The 20,214-nt window shown below is 51.0% G+C and overlaps 3 protein-coding genes and 1 pseudogene across 3 annotated transcripts; all 4 read right to left on the reverse strand.

Moving 5' to 3' along the window:
* Positions 1-736: 736 nt before the first annotated feature.
* Positions 737-1,174, reverse strand: LOC136536768 (uncharacterized). The gene has a single exon (XM_066528953.1). It carries the CDS (start codon positions 1,172-1,174, stop codon positions 737-739), a length of 438 nt encoding a protein of 145 aa, XP_066385050.1.
* A 3,197-nt stretch (positions 1,175-4,371) lies between these two features.
* Positions 4,372-11,711, reverse strand: LOC136536769 (alpha-L-fucosidase 2-like; annotated as a pseudogene).
* A 4,479-nt stretch (positions 11,712-16,190) lies between these two features.
* LOC136536770 (uncharacterized) lies at positions 16,191-16,628 on the reverse strand. The gene has a single exon (XM_066528954.1). It carries the CDS (start codon positions 16,626-16,628, stop codon positions 16,191-16,193), a length of 438 nt encoding a protein of 145 aa, XP_066385051.1.
* A 2,551-nt stretch (positions 16,629-19,179) lies between these two features.
* On the reverse strand, positions 19,180-19,956 carry LOC136536771 (uncharacterized). The gene has a single exon (XM_066528955.1). It carries the CDS (start codon positions 19,954-19,956, stop codon positions 19,180-19,182), a length of 777 nt encoding a protein of 258 aa, XP_066385052.1.
* Between the last annotated feature and the right edge of the window lie 258 nt (positions 19,957-20,214).

Below are 20,214 nucleotides of genomic sequence, written 5' to 3' on the forward strand. Positions count from 1 at the left end.
GGGCACGTGAGATGGCGAGGGATGCACTCCGCTTCGGCGTTCATCGGTCGTTCGCGATCGCTCGTTCTCATTATGAGAACATCGATCTGGGGATGATGAGCCAGGGCTTCGCCCCCAGCTACACCGAGGCCGAGCTGGAGGAGATCGAGGGGTCAGTGGCTCCCCTAGCGCAGGACTTATCTGCCAAGATTGAAGACGAGGTCGTCCCCCCAAGGGGAGGGGTTAGTTAGTTAGTTAGTTAGGCCAAGTAGTGATCTTGTAATAAATGGACATATTTTAATTTCTACTATGGTTGAATAATCTTTTGGTTCTTTGCCCTTTTTATGAAAAGGTTAATGCGTTCCGACCCTTTCATTGGTTTAAGGCTATAAAGCTCGGGGTGTTGGCGAAAAAAACTCTGATCACGCAGGTGAGCAAAAACGCCGTAGCCCGCTGGGGCATAGGTTTCTTGCAGTCCGACCAGTTTTACTCAGCGCTTATTTCCACGGCCTTTGCTTTAGGTCTTAATGTAGGAGAGGGTCAGGGCGCAGAGAATGTTTTTAGGTAGATATACCCCCATGAGTCCCCGAGTGAGGCCTGACCCCTTGCCATTGCTGGGGTCGGGGGTCACTGAAGATCAAGGAGACATGATGGCAAAACCAAATAGAAAATGTACTCGCATTTCGGAAACATTGTTCTTAAATTTCGCAAGTACATGTGTAGGCTAGGGGTAAAAGAGACGTAGTTGTTCAATGTTTCAAGCGTTGGCGAAGACTCTACCATCAATGGTCTTGAGCTTGTAGGTTCCTGGTCGAAGCACCTCCATGACAATGTATGGTCCTTCCCACAGTGGAGAGAGCTTGTGGCGGTTCTTGTTGCTCTGAACAAGGTGGAGCACCAAATCCCCGACGTTGAATGCCCAACCCCGCAATCGACGCTCGTGGTACCGGTGTAACGCTTGCTGGTACTTGGTCGAGTGGAGGAAGGTGACATCACGCGCTTCATCGAGCTGGTCCATGGCGTCCTCAAGGGACGCCTCGACCCCTTGCTCGTTGTATGCCCTGACTCTCGGTGCTCCGTAGTCGAGGTCAGTTGGGAGGACTGCCTTAGAACCATAGACCATGAAGAAAGACGTGTAGCCAGTCGCCCGGCTAGGGGTCATCCTCAAGCTCCAGAGCACCGCGGGAAGCTCCATGACCCATCGTCCGCCGAACTTGTTTAGCCGATTGAAGATCCTAGGCTTGAGGCCTTGCAAGACCATGTCGTTTGCGTGCTCGACCTGTCCGTTCATGCGGGGCTGAGCCATGGTGGCCCAGTCATCACGGATGTGGTAGTCATCATAGAACTAGAGGAATTTCTTCCCAGCGAACTATGTGTGTTGTCCATGATGATCGAGTTTGGGATTCCAAAGCAGTGGACGATGTCGAGGAAGAACTGCATGGCTTGCTCGAACTTGATCACGGAGATCAGCTGAGCCTCTATCCACTTTGTGAACTTGTCTACGGCGACGAGCAAATGTGTGTAGCTCCTAGGTGCTCTTTTCAGAGGCCCGACTAGATCAAGCCCCCAGACCATGAATGGCCACGTGATGGGGATCGTCTAGAGCGCTTGGGCTGATAGATGGGTTTGACGAGCATAGTACTGGCACCCTTCGCAGGTGCACATAATTTGCTCGGTGTCAGCCACCATGGTCGGCCAGTAGAGGCCCTATCGGAACGTGTTTCTGACCTAGGGTTCTAGGTGCAGCATGATGTCCACAAACCCCACCGTGAATGTCCTTCAACAGTTGCCTCCTTTGTTCGATGGGAATGCAATGCTGTAGGATCCTGGTGTGGCTTCATTTATAGAGCTCCCCCTCGATGATGACGAAAGACTTGGCTCGACATGCGATCCGTCGAGCCTCCATTTTGTCCGTTCGAAGCATTTCATGGAGGAGCCAATCGAGGTACGGGGTCCTCCAATCAGCTAGAAGGTCAGGCTCCACCATCGGATCCTCGCCAACCTCCATGACTTCGGGGTCTAAAGGAGCGAGTAGTCGGTCAGCCCCCGAGCCTAGGGCAGGTAGCTCATCCTCGATCTACCCCTGTTCCTCATAGCGGATCGAAGGCTTGTGCCAATTGCTGGCGAAGACGCCTGTCGGCACTGGGTCTCGGCTAGACGCCATCTTCGCCAGCGTGTCGGCCACCTCATTGAGCCGCCTCAGGATGTGATTGAGTTTGAGGCCATTGAACTTGTCCTCCAGCTAGCAGACTTCTCGGTAGTAAGCAGCCATCTTGGCATTGTGGCAGCTTGACTCCTTCATGACTTGATCGATGACCAGCTGTGAGTCACCTCGGACATCAAGCCGTTAGATGCCCAACTCAATGGCGATGCGTAGGCCTTTGATGAGCGCCTCATATTCGGCCACATTATTGGAGGTGGGGAAATAGAGGCGGACCGTGTACTTCATGCTGTATCCCAAGGGGCGAAACAAAGACCAGCCCCACGTTGGTGCCTTTCCTCATCAGTGATCTATCAAAGTACAATGGTCCAGTACTCCTAGTCGATAGTTGTTTGTGGCATCTGGACCTCGGTCCATTCTGCCACGAAGTCGGCTAGTGCTTAGGACTTGATGGCTGTCCGAGGGGCATATGAAATGCCCTGACCCATCAGCTCGAGTGCCCACTTCATGATCCTCCCCATGGTGTCTCAGTCCTGGATGACTTCGTCAAGAGGAAAGGATGCCACGACTATCACCGGGTGCGACTCGAAGTAGTGACGTAACTTCCTCCTAGGCGATTAGGATGGCGTACAAAAGCTTCTGGATTTGCGGTTAGCGAGTCTTGAAATCGGATAAGACCTCACTAACAAAGTATATAGGGCGCTGCACTTTGAGGGCATGTCCCTCTTCCTCCCGCTCTACCACTAGGGTGGCGCTGACCACTTGTGTGGTGGCCTCAATGTAGAGCTGGAGTGGCTCTCCATCGATCAGCAGGGACCAGGATCGAGGCTTTCATCAAGGATTCCCTTGACTTTGTCGAGTGCCTCCTGAGCCTCGAGAGTCCACGCAAACCAATCGGTCTTCTTCAGAAGCCGATATAGCGGGAGGCCTCATTCGTCGAGGCGTGAGATGAAATGGCTAAGCGCGGCGAGGCACCCCGTTACTCGCTATACCCCCTTTAGGTTCTGCATCAGGCCCATCCTTGTGATGGATGTGATCTTCTCCGGGTTGGCTTCGATGCCACGCTCAGAGACGACGAACCCAAGCAGCATGCCTCTCGGGACCCCGAAAACATATTTTTTAGGGTTGAGTTTGATGTCGTTTGCTCGTAGTTTTGCGAAGATATGCTCTAGGTCAGCTACAAGTTTGTTAGTCCGTTTGGACTTGACCACGATGTCGTCTATGTAGGCCTCAATGGTTCGCCCGCTGAGGTCTCCAAAACACTTGAGCATACATCGCTGGTATGTAGCTCCCATATTTTTTAGACCGAAAGGCATCGTGACATAGTAGAACAACCCAAACGAGGTGATGAAAGAAGTCATGAGCTGGTCAGACCCTTTCATGGCAATCTAATGGTACCCAGAGTATGCATCAAGGAAGCAGAGGGTTTTGCACCCCGAGGTTGAGTCGACTACTTAGTCTATACGTGGCAAAGGAAACGGATCCTTCGGACATGCCTTATTGAGACTCGTGTAGTCAACACACATTCTTCATTTCCCATTGTTTTTCATACAAGGATGGGATTTGCTAACCACTTAGGATGATACACTTATTTGATGAATCCGGTCGCCAAAAGCTTTGTGATCTCTTCACCGATGGCCCTACACTTCTCCTCGTCGAAGCGACGTAAGGCGATGCTTCACCGGCTTGGAGCCTGGCCTAATCTTCAAGGCATGCTCGGCAGCTTCCCTCAGGATGCCCGTTCGAGGGTTTCCACATGAAGATATCTCTGTTGGTGCAGAGGAAGTCGACGAGCGCGCTTTCCTATTTAGAGGAAAGCATGGTGCCGATGCACACCACTTTGCCCTCGGAGCTACTAGGTCTATGAGGACCTCCTTGATGCCCTCCTAATACCGTATTGAGTTGACCAATGCAACCCAAAAGCTTAAGCTGATAGGAAAAGTTGGGCAATTCACTTATACTTCAATAGAGTGGAATTGTTTGATTTCAAAGATGCAAGAAGCATAGATTCCTATCCCCTGCTGCAATGCAAATGCTACATTCCATTTGTTACAAACATCAAATACTTACATTAAGGTGTTTGGAAAGAGAATCTGCTAGCCAAAAATCACAATACTAACTGCTTACAGGCTTATAGTGCATGCCGTTACTAGTTAGTTCGCATGTATTGATGATTCCTACATATTTGCGCACAAGTTCTTGTAACTCGCTCATTAAAGAAATGCTTGTAACTAAAACTTAAAATCCTGCATTCAGGTTTACAGTGTCATATTATAAGTCATTAGCAACATGACAGAAAAATTCTCCATCATCCTGATAATATCCAACACAGGGTTCAGCAAGAACAACACTAAAAATTCACATTGATATACATGTCACTACGTTCAGTAGAGATTAGAGAGTAAAAACTAAAAAGAAATGCTAATTTTCTCACGTATAGATGGTAGAAAACTATAAACATTAGATTTTTCTGCCAATTGACTTACTTTTGCTGTCTTAGCCCCATTGACTGAGAGGGAGCCAATAAAGTCAAACAGTGGTTCTTGGCATTCGCTAAGGTTACAAGGAAGCGCAGGCCAGTAATTCATTTGCAGATTTATATTTGGATGGGGTGCTGCACTGGGAAATGAATCATACATCATGTTAATTCAAACATGGGATGATGGGATGGTGGAAAATAGTGGAAACAGAAAATATAAGAGAACAAGATAATGCACACAAATAAGAAATTTTCGGAAAAGTTATTAATCAGTAGTTACTAGGAAAAAAGAGGAAACAAAACAATTTTAATGTAATGCAGGAGAACCAGCATTAGAAAGATGTGCAAGTTTGGATTTATACATGATTGTTCGACACTAAATATTTTTCCGCTTTTTTCTTTGCAGAAGTAATCTAGATTTATGTACAATCTTTGGAATTATAAAAATTTATTGCCATCTGCAAGTAAACCAGGATAGTGTCTCTGAGCATGACCCAATTCAAATATATAAATAGCAAGGGCCAGTTTAACATTGTAGTGTTGTCCTTACATAAAGCTGCTGTGGAAAAGTGGGTAAGAAAATTTAAAGCTTATTAGCAAACAAACTAAAGCCATATGGTATCATTCTTTCTTCTTAATATAATGATACGCAACTCCCTGTGAATTCGAGAAAAAAGAATATGGTGTATTCTTCTAACATTGGCCATTAATTTGTTTGTGTTGGAATATTACAGTATCTCCAATAGCAATTTGACTTAGAAAAAAGGGCTTAGCCAAACAGCAAAACATCTAAAAGAAGACCAAAAAAGATTATCACAATACCAACGACTAAAAGATGTGGAAACTAAATGGTGATGTTTAACAGAATTTTCCCAAAATAAAAACTAGTAATTAAAGGATTGACTTAGGGTGAAATCCATATTCTGCTCCAGCTATTTCCCTTCGAAAGCTATAAACAAAATTAATAATCCAAGAAATACATAATTTAATAAGGCAAAGAAATAAAGAAAAACAAAATGTCATTGCAAAACCATACTCCCATGGTGGTGAAGGGTCATTGCTCCATATCCCTTGCAGATTGGAAATTTGGGTTCCAGGCCTTGAGCACGAAATGAGTAGATAACGACCAACTGAAATAGAAGTTCCACAAGAGAAGGGTCTTCATTGTCTTTGAAAGTTACAATTCTTTCTACCGTAGGCTTCACAAAAATCTTTAAGGGCTGTCAATGTGGTGCGGTCAGATATTTGAAAAGCATAATCTGATACAGTAGCACACTGAGAACTAGTCCCTGCTGACTGAACTAGCCTACTCCCCTGAAGATGATAATTAGAGCCTTGTGATAGTTGCAAGGAAACACGCTGGAAAAGAGTCTGGTAATCATCAATGTGGTAGGCTTTTAGCTGTGAATATGATGTGCTCCTAGCAATACTTAATGTCGTAAAAGCAGACACTGTTGGATCCAATTTAGATTCTGAGGGTTTGATGAATGCACTTTCAAATGAAGTAGTGGCTGCAAGAAGTAAAACAACAGAGTCGGCACAATCAAGTTTCAGCATATTATCATTCAATACTTCCACTGTGCTATTGGCACCATTTATCTGCAGATAAAGAATTGCACAAAATTTAATTCCAATGGGAGGATCAGCAGCAGTATTGCCCTCTTGAGGTCTTTCGCCTGGACAGCTACCCTCCATGATTATTTCATTTGCATGTGTTACACGAATCTTGTGGTTTAGTGTAGTAGTTAAAGACACTGTGAAAGAGACATTTCCTGGTTTGTTTGCAGAGATTTTAGTCGCAATGACTTGATGTGGATTTGAGGAGAAATGTTCCCTTGAGTAGACTATCTCCCCAACAGTATATGTGACGGTGACTGTTGCAGTGTGAAGATCTAGCTCTCGTTTGTAATTTGTGTACTTGATCTTCTTACCAAAGACCAGATCAATATCCCCAAGAGGTTGAAAGACCTTCAGTAGAAACATAGGTAATATTTCAAATTGGTAATGTCTCCAATTCTTTTTGCGTAGTTACATGATCCTTCTATCGATCTAGAAGTACAACACATACCTGTGTTTGGTCACCAGACAGATCATATGCAGCAGCTGTGGCTTCAGGGTACTTTCCATTGTCAACAAAGCTCCTTACTTTAGAAAGAACAGCAGGTGCTTTGGGATTTGTATAATTACCAGGCCCACCTGTCCATAGAGTGTCATCTGCACCAACATTTTTTCTTTGAGATGTTCACAGACATTTTTAATACAAAGCAATCAGCTAAAAATAAAGGTAATTACAAAGATATTTACAGAAATGTGAAAAAAAGATTTCAAATTTACCAACTTGGATGCTTAAATTCTCCTTTCCTCCAACTGCACCGCTGAGCACCTTTTCTCAAGCTGCAATGACTAAGGGTGTGTTTGGTTTTGGGATACTGGGGACAGAACGATCATATCCCTGTTATCTGGTATGGGACGGTCCCAGTATTATGTTTGGTTAGAGGGCTATGGTCATCTCTGTTTCCTATTTGGTTGAAGTGACCGAAGAGATAGGATGAGAGCCACTCTTTCACACCGTTAGCCACCATCAAATTAATCGTCCATGGACCCACACGTCATCTTCTCTACTTTTTATAACTATGGTTGTTTTGTTCTGGTGCCTAATCTCAACCTTCAGTCATTCACGCAAAGGAGTCAATCCAGCTCCTCATCCTTGCCCATTGGAGTCAGAAGGAGCGCCCGACGAATGCGGCCGTTGGCAACGGGAGGATCCAGGACGCCATTTCCGGAGCTTGTACTGGAGTTCTCCTAGAGCTCGCACTGCTGCCCACCCATGTTGGTTGCGCCGGAGTCCGCTGGAGCTCCCACCGCCGTCCACTGCGCGTTGGTCTGAGGCCGCCCGTCCATGCCGACGCGGTCGAAGTGAGCCAGGTCGGAGAAGTGGCCGTTGTGGCAGAGCTGGCCTGGTCAGCGGCGACAAGGAGCCACTACGGGCATCTTAGAGGACAACATCTTAGCATCTAGGACAGCATCTTAGACTAGCATCTTGGCATATGCTTGGCTGGCTAGCAGCCTATAAATATGTACCCCCAACCCCTCAGGTTGTCATGGCATTTGGAAATAAAACCAAAAAATTGCTCCAACTGCTAGTGTCATCCTCTCTCGATGAGAGTAAGAATTCTACAACTATCAAGAGTAAGAATTCAGCGACTAACATGCTCCCCAACTCTACTTCGGCGCACTATTTTGTCCCTACAGCAAAAACTTTCAATGAAAGATTTAGGCGAGCTCCACCACTTTCTTGGCATGCAAGTTCAGAAGTGCTCAGGTGGTCTCCTACTTTCTCAGAGATGGTATGTCTTGGAGATATTGGCTTGGCACATGCAGGCATGACAGACTGCAAGCTGTGTAGCTCTCCAGTTGATATTCATCCTAAGTTGTCGGCCACTGCTGGTTCACCTGTTGAGGATCCTACTAACTTCTGAAGTCTGGCTGGAGCCTTACATTACCTCACCTTCACGTGGCCTGACATCTCCTACGTTGTTCAGCAAGTCTGCCTTCATATGCATGATCCTCAGAGTCCTTACCTTGCAGCCCTCAAATGCATTCTGCGCTACCTTTGGGGCACCTTGGACTTAGGCCTTTTCCTTCACCCCACGTCCCAGTCAGATCTTGTGGCATATTCAGATGCTGTCTTGGCAGGCTGTCCGGGCACTCGTAAACCACTTCGGGTTATGCAGTCTTGCTTGGTGACAACCTCGTCTCCTAGTCGTCGAAATGTCAGGCCACCGTGTCTCGTTCCAGTGCTGAAGCCAAATATCGCGTTGTGGCCAATGCTGTTGCAGAAGCCACCTGGCTAGCTCCTACTGGAACTTCACACTCCCCTCCGCCGTGCCACGTTGATCTACTGTGACAACATCAGCGCTATTTACATGTCCAGCAATCCAGTTCAACACCAGCATACCAAGCATATTGAGATTGATCTCCATTTTGTTCGTGAACGTGTGGCTGTTGGCGACGTCCGTGTTATGCAGGTTCCATCTTCCCTACAGTATGCCGGCATTTTCACCAAAGGGTTGCTTGCCATCTTCTGTGTTCACCGAATTCAAATCCAGTCTCAACATCCGAGGAACCAGTGTTTCAACTGCGGGGGCGTGTTAGACAACGTGTCTTGGGCTTTGTGGCCCGGGTATAGTTGGCCAGGCTATGTGCCTCGGACTCGAAGTCCAGCACGTATGGTAGATTGACTTGTATTTGGTAAGGAAGAGGATGGCTCTGATTCTATAAGCCCCTGTCCCTATATATACCATGTATCTCTCTAATCAATCTACTAATTCTTGCCATATACTCTGCTTTCAAGATCAAAGCAATACACAAGAAACGCAAAGGTTTCTTTTGGAAAGGACAGGAGCAAACCAATGGAGGCAATTGTCCTGTATCTTGGGAAAAAGCAAAAAAAACCACTGCAGTATGGATGTCTGGATTGGGCTCTGCGTCCATGTTGGTTACACGTTGGTTATGGGCTCTGCCAATCCAAGTGCCACAAAATGCATGGGCTCCGTTCAATTTTGCCATGGAATCTATTGTTGGAAATGGGGAATCAAGTTGGTTCTGGTCTGATTGGTGGCTGCAGGGTAAAACCATGGCCGAGTTTGGCCCCAACTTATACAGATTGGTATCCAGAAAAGATGACAATACACAGACTGGCTCAGGCCCACCACAACCGAAGCTGTGTGTAAGATAACTGCGCTAGTTTTAGTGGGATACCTGCAAGTTTGAGATTTCTTGGGACAGATTGGTTCTGCAGAATCAACACCATTAGGCGCCCCACCCAGTCTTACAGCAGCAAATCAGTCTATGCTGCTTTTCTTTCTGGGAACCAACATGTTTGCCCCTTGGAAGAGTTGGGCACACCTGCCTTGTAAATATTTTGTTTGCTTAGCCATATACAGCCAGTGTTGCACAGCCAACCACCTTGCCAAACGAGGGCTGTCGGCTGCCCCATCCATCTGCTTGTCCATTCTGTGATCAAGTGGAGACAATACAACACATCCTTATTCCTGCATGTTCCTCCGTCAGGTCTGATTCTTGATTTTTCAGAGATTAAACTTGGTCGTTCTTGCACCTCCAATCTCCTCAACATGCTTCTCTAGTTGGTGGGGAAACACCATTGGTCTGCCCCAAAGGAGATGTGCAAAGGGCTCAATTATCAGGTCATCCTTGTGGTTTGGAGCCTGTGTTTGGGGGAGCTTTGCCAAACATACATACTCCCTTGCAGTCGGTGACTGATGAGCGTAGCTTATGGTGCTTGGAAATCGTCTCTGTCCATGACCAAGGTCTCCAAGTTGGCTTGGCCAGTGTTCTTTGGTCATCTTTTTTCTATGCTAGTGGCACGTCTGTAACCTTATGTGTTGGATCTGTGTGGTGTGTGTTCAGGTGGTACTGCTCTAGCCCCACCCTTTTGTACATTTTCTCCATTAGGCCCCCTTTGGAACGCGAGATTTTTCCCGTTCCTGCGTTTTTCCTATGAAAAATAAACTGAATCCTGTGAAATTCCTGCGTTCCAAAGGGGCCATGAATAAAGGGCTATTTTGATTGCTACCATTGCAATTTGCCAAGTTTGGAGAACTACCACTGCTATTCACCTATTTTGAAACGTACCATTACAATTCTATGATTCTTTGAAATACGCCATGGTGTACGCTTAGAAAGAACTCAGGCCCACCTGCAGACCTATTCGGCCACCAAGTATTTGCCCATGGTCTTCTTCTTCTTCCTCCCTTTCTTCCTCGCCTGGTCCCTCCATGGCCGCCGCCCTCCGTGAGCTTCCCCGCCACGGCCACCCTCCACAGCCTCCCCCGCCTCACGGACACGGCGGAGGCCGACTGGCCGAGCTACGGGCGAGCTTCACATTAGAACGACTGCGGTGGGGCTGGGACGTGAGCCGTGGCCGGTGGGCTGGCATGGAGGAGCTTGGCCAGAAGACCAGCTCGACCAGCGCGAAGGAGCTCGTCAAGCACTCAGCGGCAGCACGCATGCGGGAGCACAGCAGGCGACCAGCGGCGGATCGCGCTCGGGTAGGCGACCAGCGGCGGATCGCGCTCGGGTCGTAGCCAGCGATGAGCAGCGGCCCACCCGTGTACGGGAGCTGGGCTGGCCACGATGGCATGGGAAGTTGGGGAAGAAGCTGTTGTGGAGAAGAAGATGTGGAAGGAAGGAGATCACAAGGGGGTCCACAGGTCAGTGGCATATAGAGAGAGAAGAAGGTAGAGGGGCAGTTTTGTCTGTACGAAAATAGAATGACGTCATGTATGCCTACAGGTGGGCCCGAGTCATTCCCAAGCGCATATCGTGACGTATTTCAAACGATCAAAGAATTGTAATGGTCCATTTCAAAATAGGTGAATAGTAATGGTAGTTTTCAAAACTCTAAAAATTATAATGGTACCAATCAAATAACCCAATAAAATAAAATGACATACAACTCTCCTGCATCGTTCAAGAAAAAGGTACATCATGTGAGGAGTTAATTAAGAACCTTCATTTCCGTCCAAATTAACTGATACACGGCTAAATAGAGAGCAAAGAAGTCGACCTAAAGAACCAAAGTTTTTTCCCCCTTGAACTGATATTAGATAGTGGAGCAAAGCATCCAAGCACTATCCAAGAACATGGATGGAGGGGAAGCGGTGGCTTACGGTTAAGCTGGAGCCTTTCAGATTCGACGCCGCCCCAGACCATGGCGCCGAGGCGGCCGTTCCCGATCGGCGCCGCGTCGGTGAAGTACTTCGCCGGGGAGCCGAAGACCACCTTGAGCGGCCGCGCCTCTTCATCCGCCGGCCACCCGGCCGCCGCGGCAACGGCCTCCGCCTCCGACGGGCGACGTACCCAGACCCACTCGACGCCGGCGTCGGAGCCGCAATCGCTGTCACTGTTCATGGGTGGGGCCGAGGAGTACAGCTAGAAGCCTAGAACCAGTAGCGTATCTGACGAGCAAAGCAGCCCGTGTCCAGATAAGCGCGAGGCAGGGATGGCAAACGGCGGATTCGTCTCGGGCGGAGTCTCCTTATCGGAGCCCCCCCAGTCGTGAACTCAGTGGGTATTTGGTTCCGCCTACCGTTTTGGGCTGAAAAAAAATGATTAATGCTGATATTAATTTATTAGGAGCGAAAAATACTATTATTTTACTGAAAACATACCGCTGATATAAATGTTTATTCGGGCTGCCCGGCTCGGCCCGGCACGGCCCGGTAGGGCACGACACAGTAGAGCACGATGGGCCGTCGGGCCGTGCCTCCCCAGTCCACCGTGCCTGGCCGACGGCCTAGGCACGGCCCATCGAGCCACTTTTCCGTGCCAGGCCGGCCTAGAAAGCACGGCCTTTTTAACAAGCTAGGCCGCCCCGAGGCCCACATCAGCAGGGGGAGGGAGAGAAGACGGAGGACGAGGTCGAGGCGCTGTCCTACGGGGTGGCGCTCGAGGCGACAACGTGGAGGAGGACGCGGAGGCGGTGATGGCGTCGAGGCACGTGACCGCGTGGAGGAGGCCGGGGAGGCGATGCAGAGGCGCGGTGATGAGGCGATGCAGAGGCACTGAGCACGGCCGGCGCGCGGCCTCAGATCGGCCGCTTGAGGCTGCCGCGCTCGAGGCCGATGCCTGCTCCGCGGCCACGTGGGGAGGCGAGGAGGAGGTAGCCGCCGGAGCTAGGAGCGGCGGAGCTCCGGATCTCAGGGGTAGGGAGGGAGGTCATCATACCTGCGCCGGATCTGAGCAGAGGAGGCACGGCAAGGGAGCCCGTCGTACGCCGAGGGAGAGGGTGGGAGGGAACCTGCCGTGCACCGAGGATGAGGAAGAGAGGGAGGCCACCGGATCTGAGCTGAGGGAGGAAGGGAGAGGGAGAGGGAGAGAGATCCGCACGGGGAGGGAGAGATGGAGGACGGGGGAGGGAGGGAGGGCGCTGCCTGGCCTCGCCGGCATCGAGGGAGGAGGGCACGTCTGTGGTGCTCCGACTCGACGGTGGGGCAAGGAAGGAGGAAGAGGAGGCGGCGACACGAGCCAGCATGGAGGAAGACGAATGGCGACGGTGTCGGCTCGGGGAAGACCTCACGACGGCTCGAGGAGACAAGGAGCGGCGAGGCTCTCGACAGCAACGGCGTTCTTCGGGGAAGGGGAGGGGCGGCCGTCGCGAGGCGCGACGCGAGGAAAGAGAGGGGGCGTCCGCGAGGGAAGAGGAGGGGGCCGGGTCGGGTGGCCGTTGCGAGGCGCGGCGCGAGGGAGTGCGCTTATATATGAGGAGGGAGGAGGCGGGGACGATGGGCCGGCCGCGCTGGGCCGCGGCGCCGCGCTGGGCCTTGGAGAGGGGAGGATGAGTGAGGAGGGAGAAGGGGAGGGCGGGCCGCTGCCAGGCCGACCGACTCAGGCGGGCCATGCTGTGCCAGCCCACGGGCCTGAGCAGTGGCCCAAGCACGGCCTGCTCCCTCGGGCCGGGCCGGGCTCGTGTCGGGCTAAAAAAGCGGGCTTCGTGCCGTGCCGTCATGGCTCGGGCTGCATGGACATTTATAACGGCTGATAAGTTCAAACGAGCAAGAAATTTGGTCTTTAGACACATGCATGGAGTATTAAACGTAGATTAATTACAAAACCAATTGCTCAGATTAAGACTAATTTACGAGACGCATGTATTAAGCCTAATTAGACTCATATTTAGTCTTTCCAATTAGTACATAAATACCTGATATGACATCTACTAAACTTTTTTTTAGCGAAGAAAGGATTTTATTAGCTACCCCAGGCGAATTATAATCGGTACTCAGGATGGACCAAACCCTCGTCTAGCTAATAAAGCTAATTCATTAGCAACTTAATTGCATTCTCTCTTTACTTGGGAGCCTCCGATCTGTCTCTTGCCTTGTCGCTCCTCTTGCCTCTATGATTGGGCCAACCTCCGACCTGTCCATGACTCTTGAGGGAAGAAATAATTCTTGCGCAGTCTGATTCAATAATTATCTGTGATAATCCCCAATGATGTACCCAACATAAGCCTTCAATGCACGCAAGGGCCTCTGCCTCCAGCGCACTGCTGCATTTTCTAACAAATTTCCAAGTCTTAGAGATCAATGAGTTAAATGCATGAGCGGTCTCTGAACTTATCATAGGGTGCCACTTAGGTCTATAAACTTGAAAAATGCATTTCTAAGACACTAAAGTTGATAAATGGTGAACCGGAGATCTATATCGGACACGTGGACAATTTATCCAACATGGCATTGCCACTGTGGCGCTAACGATGTCTAGCACTTTGCATTTAACCCATCATTTTTTTATTTCTTTTTCTCTCCCTCTTCTTTCTTCTCTTTGAGACTTGAAACCTACCGATGCAATTGGCCGTCACCGCTGCAACCTCCGACCTCACTGTTGTAGTTGTCGCCTCCTCCAGCGGCCCCATCGGCAACCTCCTTCCCCACTGACACCTCTATCCTAGGCAGCCCTTCTACGAAACCCATCTACAGCCGCTCCGTCGAGTCGAAGATCCTTGACTCGGAGCAGCAGCGGGATCAGCCCAGCACCGGTGCAGCATGCTCGTCGGTCGACCACCGGTGGGACGCCGAGCTCGTCAACGAGCTTGCCAAGCGCGACCTCAGGTTCCAGTTCTTCAAGCTGATCGTGTAGGCGTCGCACGGCGATAGGGCTTCAAGGAGAAGTACGTCGGCCCCATCGTGCTCTTTTACGCGAACAAGTGGGTGCTCTCCAAACAAGACGCACAAGTCCTGTGCGACCACGGACGAGGGCATTGACCCGCAGAACCCGGAGGCGACGCTTCTCGCCCTCGACGACGCTGCGGAGGAGAGGGAGTGGGGGAGCATCCATGCGGAGGTTGGGACCGCAGTTAGCGCCCTATCTGCCACGCTGGGTTCGCTACGCGACGTTGTCGCCCCAGTTGGCCAAGTATGAGATGGTCATGCTTGCGATGCTCGTTTTCCCTTTTCGCGCTTCTAAGACTTGTTCTCTGCGTAGGTCCTTATGGGTCGCAGCCGGGAGAAGTCCTGGTTCCTTCGTCACGAGAGGGGCATTTGGGACCGCCTTGCCGGGGAGGCGCGGTGGAATGAGGAGCTGGCCGCACAGATCATTGCCGCCTGCCAGGAGGTGGCAGAGCTTGCTCCCGCCGCCCAAGAGTTGGCCGACCTCTGGGTCAGGGAGAAGGACGCCCGCGATGACTCCCGTGAGGCTGGGGAAAAACTCATGGCGCTGATCGAGAGGGAGCGTGTGGACGCCGTAGAGGCCGAGCGGCTACGAAAGGAGCGGGAGGACCTGCTCCAAACCATAGAGGAGCTCCGCACGGAGTGTGGCTTGGCCCGCCAAGAGCACGCCGACTCCCAGCAGCGGATCATCCTCCTTGAGGGTGAGCTTCAGGGGGAGAAGGACCTAAAGGTCACGGCCGAGGGCGTGTCTGCCTAGCTCACCGCGGAGGTCGGTCAGCGCCAGGATGAGGTCCGGTGCCTGGAGGCCAAGGTGACCCAATAGCGCAGCAAGGTGCGCGAGCTCCGGGCGAACGTGGATGGTAAGCTTCAGGTTTCTCCTGCTGTCTTTCTCTCTAGAATCTGTGGTGGGCCCTTTGACACGGTCGCCATGTGATTTGGGTAGGTCTTGACAATAGGCTTGGCGTGGAGGTAGCGAAGAGCCGTGGCTTGGAGAGGGAGCTCAACGAGGTGAAGGCCTCCCTCCTAAAGGAGAGCGACGAGCATGACACCCTGCGCGTCACCGTCCAACTGGTTTGTGATGACCTCGAGCTAGCCCCGGTGCAGGAGATGAGCTCGCTCGCGGTCCACGTCGTCCGAATCACGAATCGGGCACGTGAGATGGCGAGGGATGCACTCCGCTTCGGCGTTCATCGGTCGTTCGCGATCGCTCGTTCTCATTATGAGAACATCGATCTGGGGATGATGAGCCAGGGCTTCGCCCCCAGCTACACCGAGGCCGAGCTGGAGGAGATCGAGGGGTCAGTGGCTCCCCTAGCGCAGGACTTATCTGCCAAGATTGAAGACGAGGTCGTCCCCCCAAGGGGAGGGGTTAGTTAGTTAGTTAGGCCAAGTAGTGATCTTGTAATAAATGGACATATTTTAATTTCTACTATGGTTGAATAATCTTTTGGTTCTTTGCCCTTTTTATGAAAAGGTTAATGCGTTCCGACCCTTTCATTGGTTTAAGGCTATAAAGCTCGGGGTGTTGGCGAAAAAAACTCTGATCACGCAGGTGAGCAAAAACGCCGTAGCCCGCTGGGGCATAGGTTTCTTGCAGTCCGACCAGTTTTACTCAGCGCTTATTTCCACGGCCTTTGCTTTAGGTCTTAATGTAGGAGAGGGTCAGGGCGCAGAGAATGTTTTTAGGTAGATATACCCCCATGAGTCCCCGAGTGAGGCCTGACCCCTTGCCATTGCTGGGGTCGGGGGTCACTGAAGATCAAGGAGACATGATGGCAAAACCAAATAGAAAATGTACTCGCATTTCGGAAACATTGTTCTTAAATTTCGCAAGTACATGTGTAGGCTAGGGGTAAAAGAGACGTAGTTGTTCAATGTTTCAAGCGTTGGCGAAGACTCTACCATCAATGGTCTTGAGCTTGTAGGTTCCTGGTCGAAGCACCTCCATGACAATGTATGGTCCTTCCCACAGTGGAGAGAGCTTGTGGCGGTTCTTGTTGCTCTGAACAAGGTGGAGCACCAAATCCCCGACGTTGAATGCCCAACCCCGCAATCGACGCTCGTGGTACCGGTGTAACGCTTGCTGGTACTTGGTCGAGTGGAGGAAGGTGACATCACGCGCTTCATCGAGCTGGTCCATGGCGTCCTCAAGGGACGCCTCGACCCCTTGCTCGTTGTATGCCCTGACTCTCGGTGCTCCGTAGTCGAGGTCAGTTGGGAGGACTGCCTTAGAACCATAGACCATGAAGAAAGACGTGTAGCCAGTCGCCCGGCTAGGGGTCATCCTCAAGCTCCAGAGCACCGCGGGAAGCTCCATGACCCATCGTCCGCCGAACTTGTTTAGCCGATTGAAGATCCTAGGCTTGAGGCCTTGCAAGACCATGTCGTTTGCGTGCTCGACCTGTCCGTTCATGCGGGGCTGAGCCATGGTGGCCCAGTCATCACGGATGTGGTAGTCATCATAGAACTAGAGGAATTTCTTCCCAGCGAACTATGTGTGTTGTCCATGATGATCGAGTTTGGGATTCCAAAGCAGTGGACGATGTCGAGGAAGAACTGCATGGCTTGCTCGAACTTGATCACGGAGATCAGCTGAGCCTCTATCCACTTTGTGAACTTGTCTACGGCGACGAGCAAATGTGTGTAGCTCCTAGGTGCTCTTTTCAGAGGCCCGACTAGATCAAGCCCCCAGACCATGAATGGCCACGTGATGGGGATCGTCTAGAGCGCTTGGGCTGATAGATGGGTTTGACGAGCATAGTACTGGCACCCTTCGCAGGTGCACATAATTTGCTCGGTGTCAGCCACCATGGTCGGCCAGTAGAGGCCCTATCGGAACGTGTTTCTGACCAGGGTTCTAGGTGCAGCATGATGTCCACAAACCCCACCGTGAATGTCCTTCAACAGTTGCCTCCTTTGTTCGATGGGAATGCAATGCTGTAGGATCCTGGTGTGGCTTCATTTATAGAGCTCCCCCTCGATGATGACGAAAGACTTGGCTCGACATGCGATCCGTCGAGCCTCCATTTTGTCCGTTCGAAGCATTTCATGGAGGAGCCAATCGAGGTACGGGGTCCTCCAATCAGCTAGAAGGTCAGGCTCCACCATCGGATCCTCGCCAACCTCCATGACTTCAGGGGTCTAAAGGAGCGAGTAGTCAGGTCAGCCCCCGAGCCTAGGGTAGGTAGCTCATCCTCGATCTACCCCTGTTCCTCATAGTAGATCGAAGGCTTGTGCCAATTGCTGGCGAAGACGCCTGTCGGCACTGGGTCTCGGCTAGACGCCATCTTCGCCAGCGTGTCGGCCACCTCATTGAGCCGCCTCAGGATGTGATTGAGTTTGAGGCCATTGAACTTGTCCTCCAGCTAGCAGACTTCTCGGTAGTAAGCAGCCATCTTGGCATTGTGGCAGCTTGACTCCTTCATGACTTGATCGATGACCAGCTGTGAGTCACCTCGGACATCAAGCCGTTAGATGCCCAACTCAATGGCGATGCGTAGGCCTTTGATGAGCGCCTCATATTCGGCCACATTATTGGAGGTGGGGAAATAGAGGCGGACCGTGTACTTCATGCGTATCCCAAGGGGCGAAACAAAGACCAGCCCCACGTTGGTGCCTTTCCTCATCAGTGATCTATCAAAGTACAAGGTCCAGTACTCCTAGTCGATAGTTGTTTGTGGCATCTGGACCTCGGTCCATTCTGCCACGAAGTCGGCTAGTGCTTAGGACTTGATGGCTGTCCGAGGGGCATATGAAATGCCCTGACCCATCAGCTCGAGTGCCCACTTCATGATCCTCCCCATGGTGTCTCAGTCCTGGATGACTTCGTCAAGAGGAAAGGATGCCACGACTATCACCGGGTGCGACTCGAAGTAGTGACGTAACTTCCTCCTAGGCGATTAGGATGGCGTACAAAAGCTTCTGGATTTGCGGTTAGCGAGTCTTGAAATCGGATAAGACCTCACTAACAAAGTATATAGGGCGCTGCACTTTGAGGGCATGTCCCTCTTCCTCCCGCTCTACCACTAGGGTGGCGCTGACCACTTGTGTGGTGGCCTCAATGTAGAGCTGGAGTGGCTCTCCATCGATCAGCAGGACCAGGATCGAGGCTTTCATCAGGATTCCCTTGACTTTGTCGAGTGCCTCCTGAGCCTCGAGAGTCCACGCAAACCAATCGGTCTTCTTCAGAAGCCGATATAGCGGGAGGCCTCATTCGTCGAGGCGTGAGATGAAATGGCTAAGCGCGGCGAGGCACCCCGTTACTCGCTATACCCCCTTTAGGTTCTGCATCAGGCCCATCCTTGTGATGGATGTGATCTTCTCCGGGTTGGCTTCGATGCCACGCTCAGAGACGACGAACCCAAGCAGCATGCCTCTCGGGACCCCGAAAACATATTTTTTAGGGTTGAGTTTGATGTCGTTTGCTCGTAGTTTTGCGAAGATATGCTCTAGGTCAGCTACAAGTTTGTTAGTCCGTTTGGACTTGACCACGATGTCGTCTATGTAGGCCTCAATGGTTCGCCCGCTGAGGTCTCCAAAACACTTGAGCATACATCGCTGGTATGTAGCTCCCATATTTTTTAGACCGAAAGGCATCGTGACATAGTAGAACAACCCAAACGAGGTGATGAAAGAAGTCATGAGCTGGTCAGACCCTTTCATGGCAATCTAATGGTACCCAGAGTATGCATCAAGGAAGCAGAGGGTTTTGCACCCCGAGGTTGAGTCGACTACTTAGTCTATACGTGGCAAAGGAAACGGATCCTTCGGACATGCCTTATTGAGACTCGTGTAGTCAACACACATTCTTCATTTCCCATTGTTTTTCATACAAGGATGGGATTTGCTAACCACTTAGGATGATACACTTATTTGATGAATCCGGTCGCCAAAAGCTTTGTGATCTCTTCACCGATGGCCCTACACTTCTCCTCGTCGAAGCGACGCAGGCGATGCTTCACCGGCTTGGAGCCTGGCCTAATCTTCAAGGCATGCTCGGCAGCTTCCCTCAGGATGCCCGTTCGAGGGTTTCCACATGAAGATATCTCTGTTGGTGCAGAGGAAGTCGACGAGCGCGCTTTCCTATTTAGAGGAAAGCATGGTGCCGATGCACACCACTTTGCCCTCGGAGCTACTAGGTCTATGAGGACCTCCTTGATGCCCTCCGTGGGCTCAAAGGATCTTGCCACCCATTTGGAGTCGGGTGCCTCCTCAGCAGTCCCTTCCTTGATGACCTCGAGCTCCTCGGAGGCGATGATTGCCGAGGCACGCTCACAGCACTCAACCTCACACTCATAAGCGCATTGGAAGGAGGTGTCGATGGTGATGACCCCACGCAGGCCTGACATCTTGAGCTTTAGGTAGGTGTAGTTGGGGATAGCTATGAACTTCGTGTAGCATGGTCGTCCTAGGATGGCGTGGCAGGTCCCATGGAACTCGACCACCTCAAAGGTGAGGGTCTCTGTCCTATAGTTGGTCGGATCCCCGAAGGTGATGGGCAGGTGGATCTGCTCGAGCGGTATGGTTTGCTTCCCTGACACGACACCGTGGAAAGGTGCCCCGGTCGGTCGGACGCACGACCGGTCGATGCCCATGGCATCAAGTGTCCCGGCGTACATGATGTTGAGGTCGCTGCCTCCATCCATCAGCACCTTGGTGAGGCACTTTGTGATGACGATCAGGTCGACCACGAGCGGGTATCTTCCCAGGCTATGGGATACTATCCGGATGGTCGGATCAGTTGAAGGTCATGGTGGACTCCGACCATCGGAGGAAAAACAATGTGGCTGGCTCGGCCAGCGTAGACCTCACTGGCGTGCCATCTTTTGGTGGCACTTGGAGTCATAAGCTACCGACCCACCGAAGATCATGAGGCAGCCATCGGGCATTGGGAAGCCACCATC

Source organism: Miscanthus floridulus, chromosome 2, assembly GCF_019320115.1.
Source record: "Miscanthus floridulus cultivar M001 chromosome 2, ASM1932011v1, whole genome shotgun sequence".
Classification (NCBI taxonomy): Eukaryota; Viridiplantae; Streptophyta; class Magnoliopsida; order Poales; family Poaceae; genus Miscanthus; species Miscanthus floridulus.

What these genes read in the sequence shown, in the direction of transcription:
- LOC136536771 (XM_066528955.1), bottom strand. Translation starts at nt 19,956, where the DNA reads ATGGATGGAGGCAGCGACCTCAACATCATGTACGCCGGGACACTTGAT.
- LOC136536770 (XM_066528954.1), bottom strand. Translation starts at nt 16,628, where the DNA reads ATGGAGCTTCCCGCGGTGCTCTGGAGCTTGAGGATGACCCCTAGCCGG.
- LOC136536768 (XM_066528953.1), bottom strand. Translation starts at nt 1,174, where the DNA reads ATGGAGCTTCCCGCGGTGCTCTGGAGCTTGAGGATGACCCCTAGCCGG.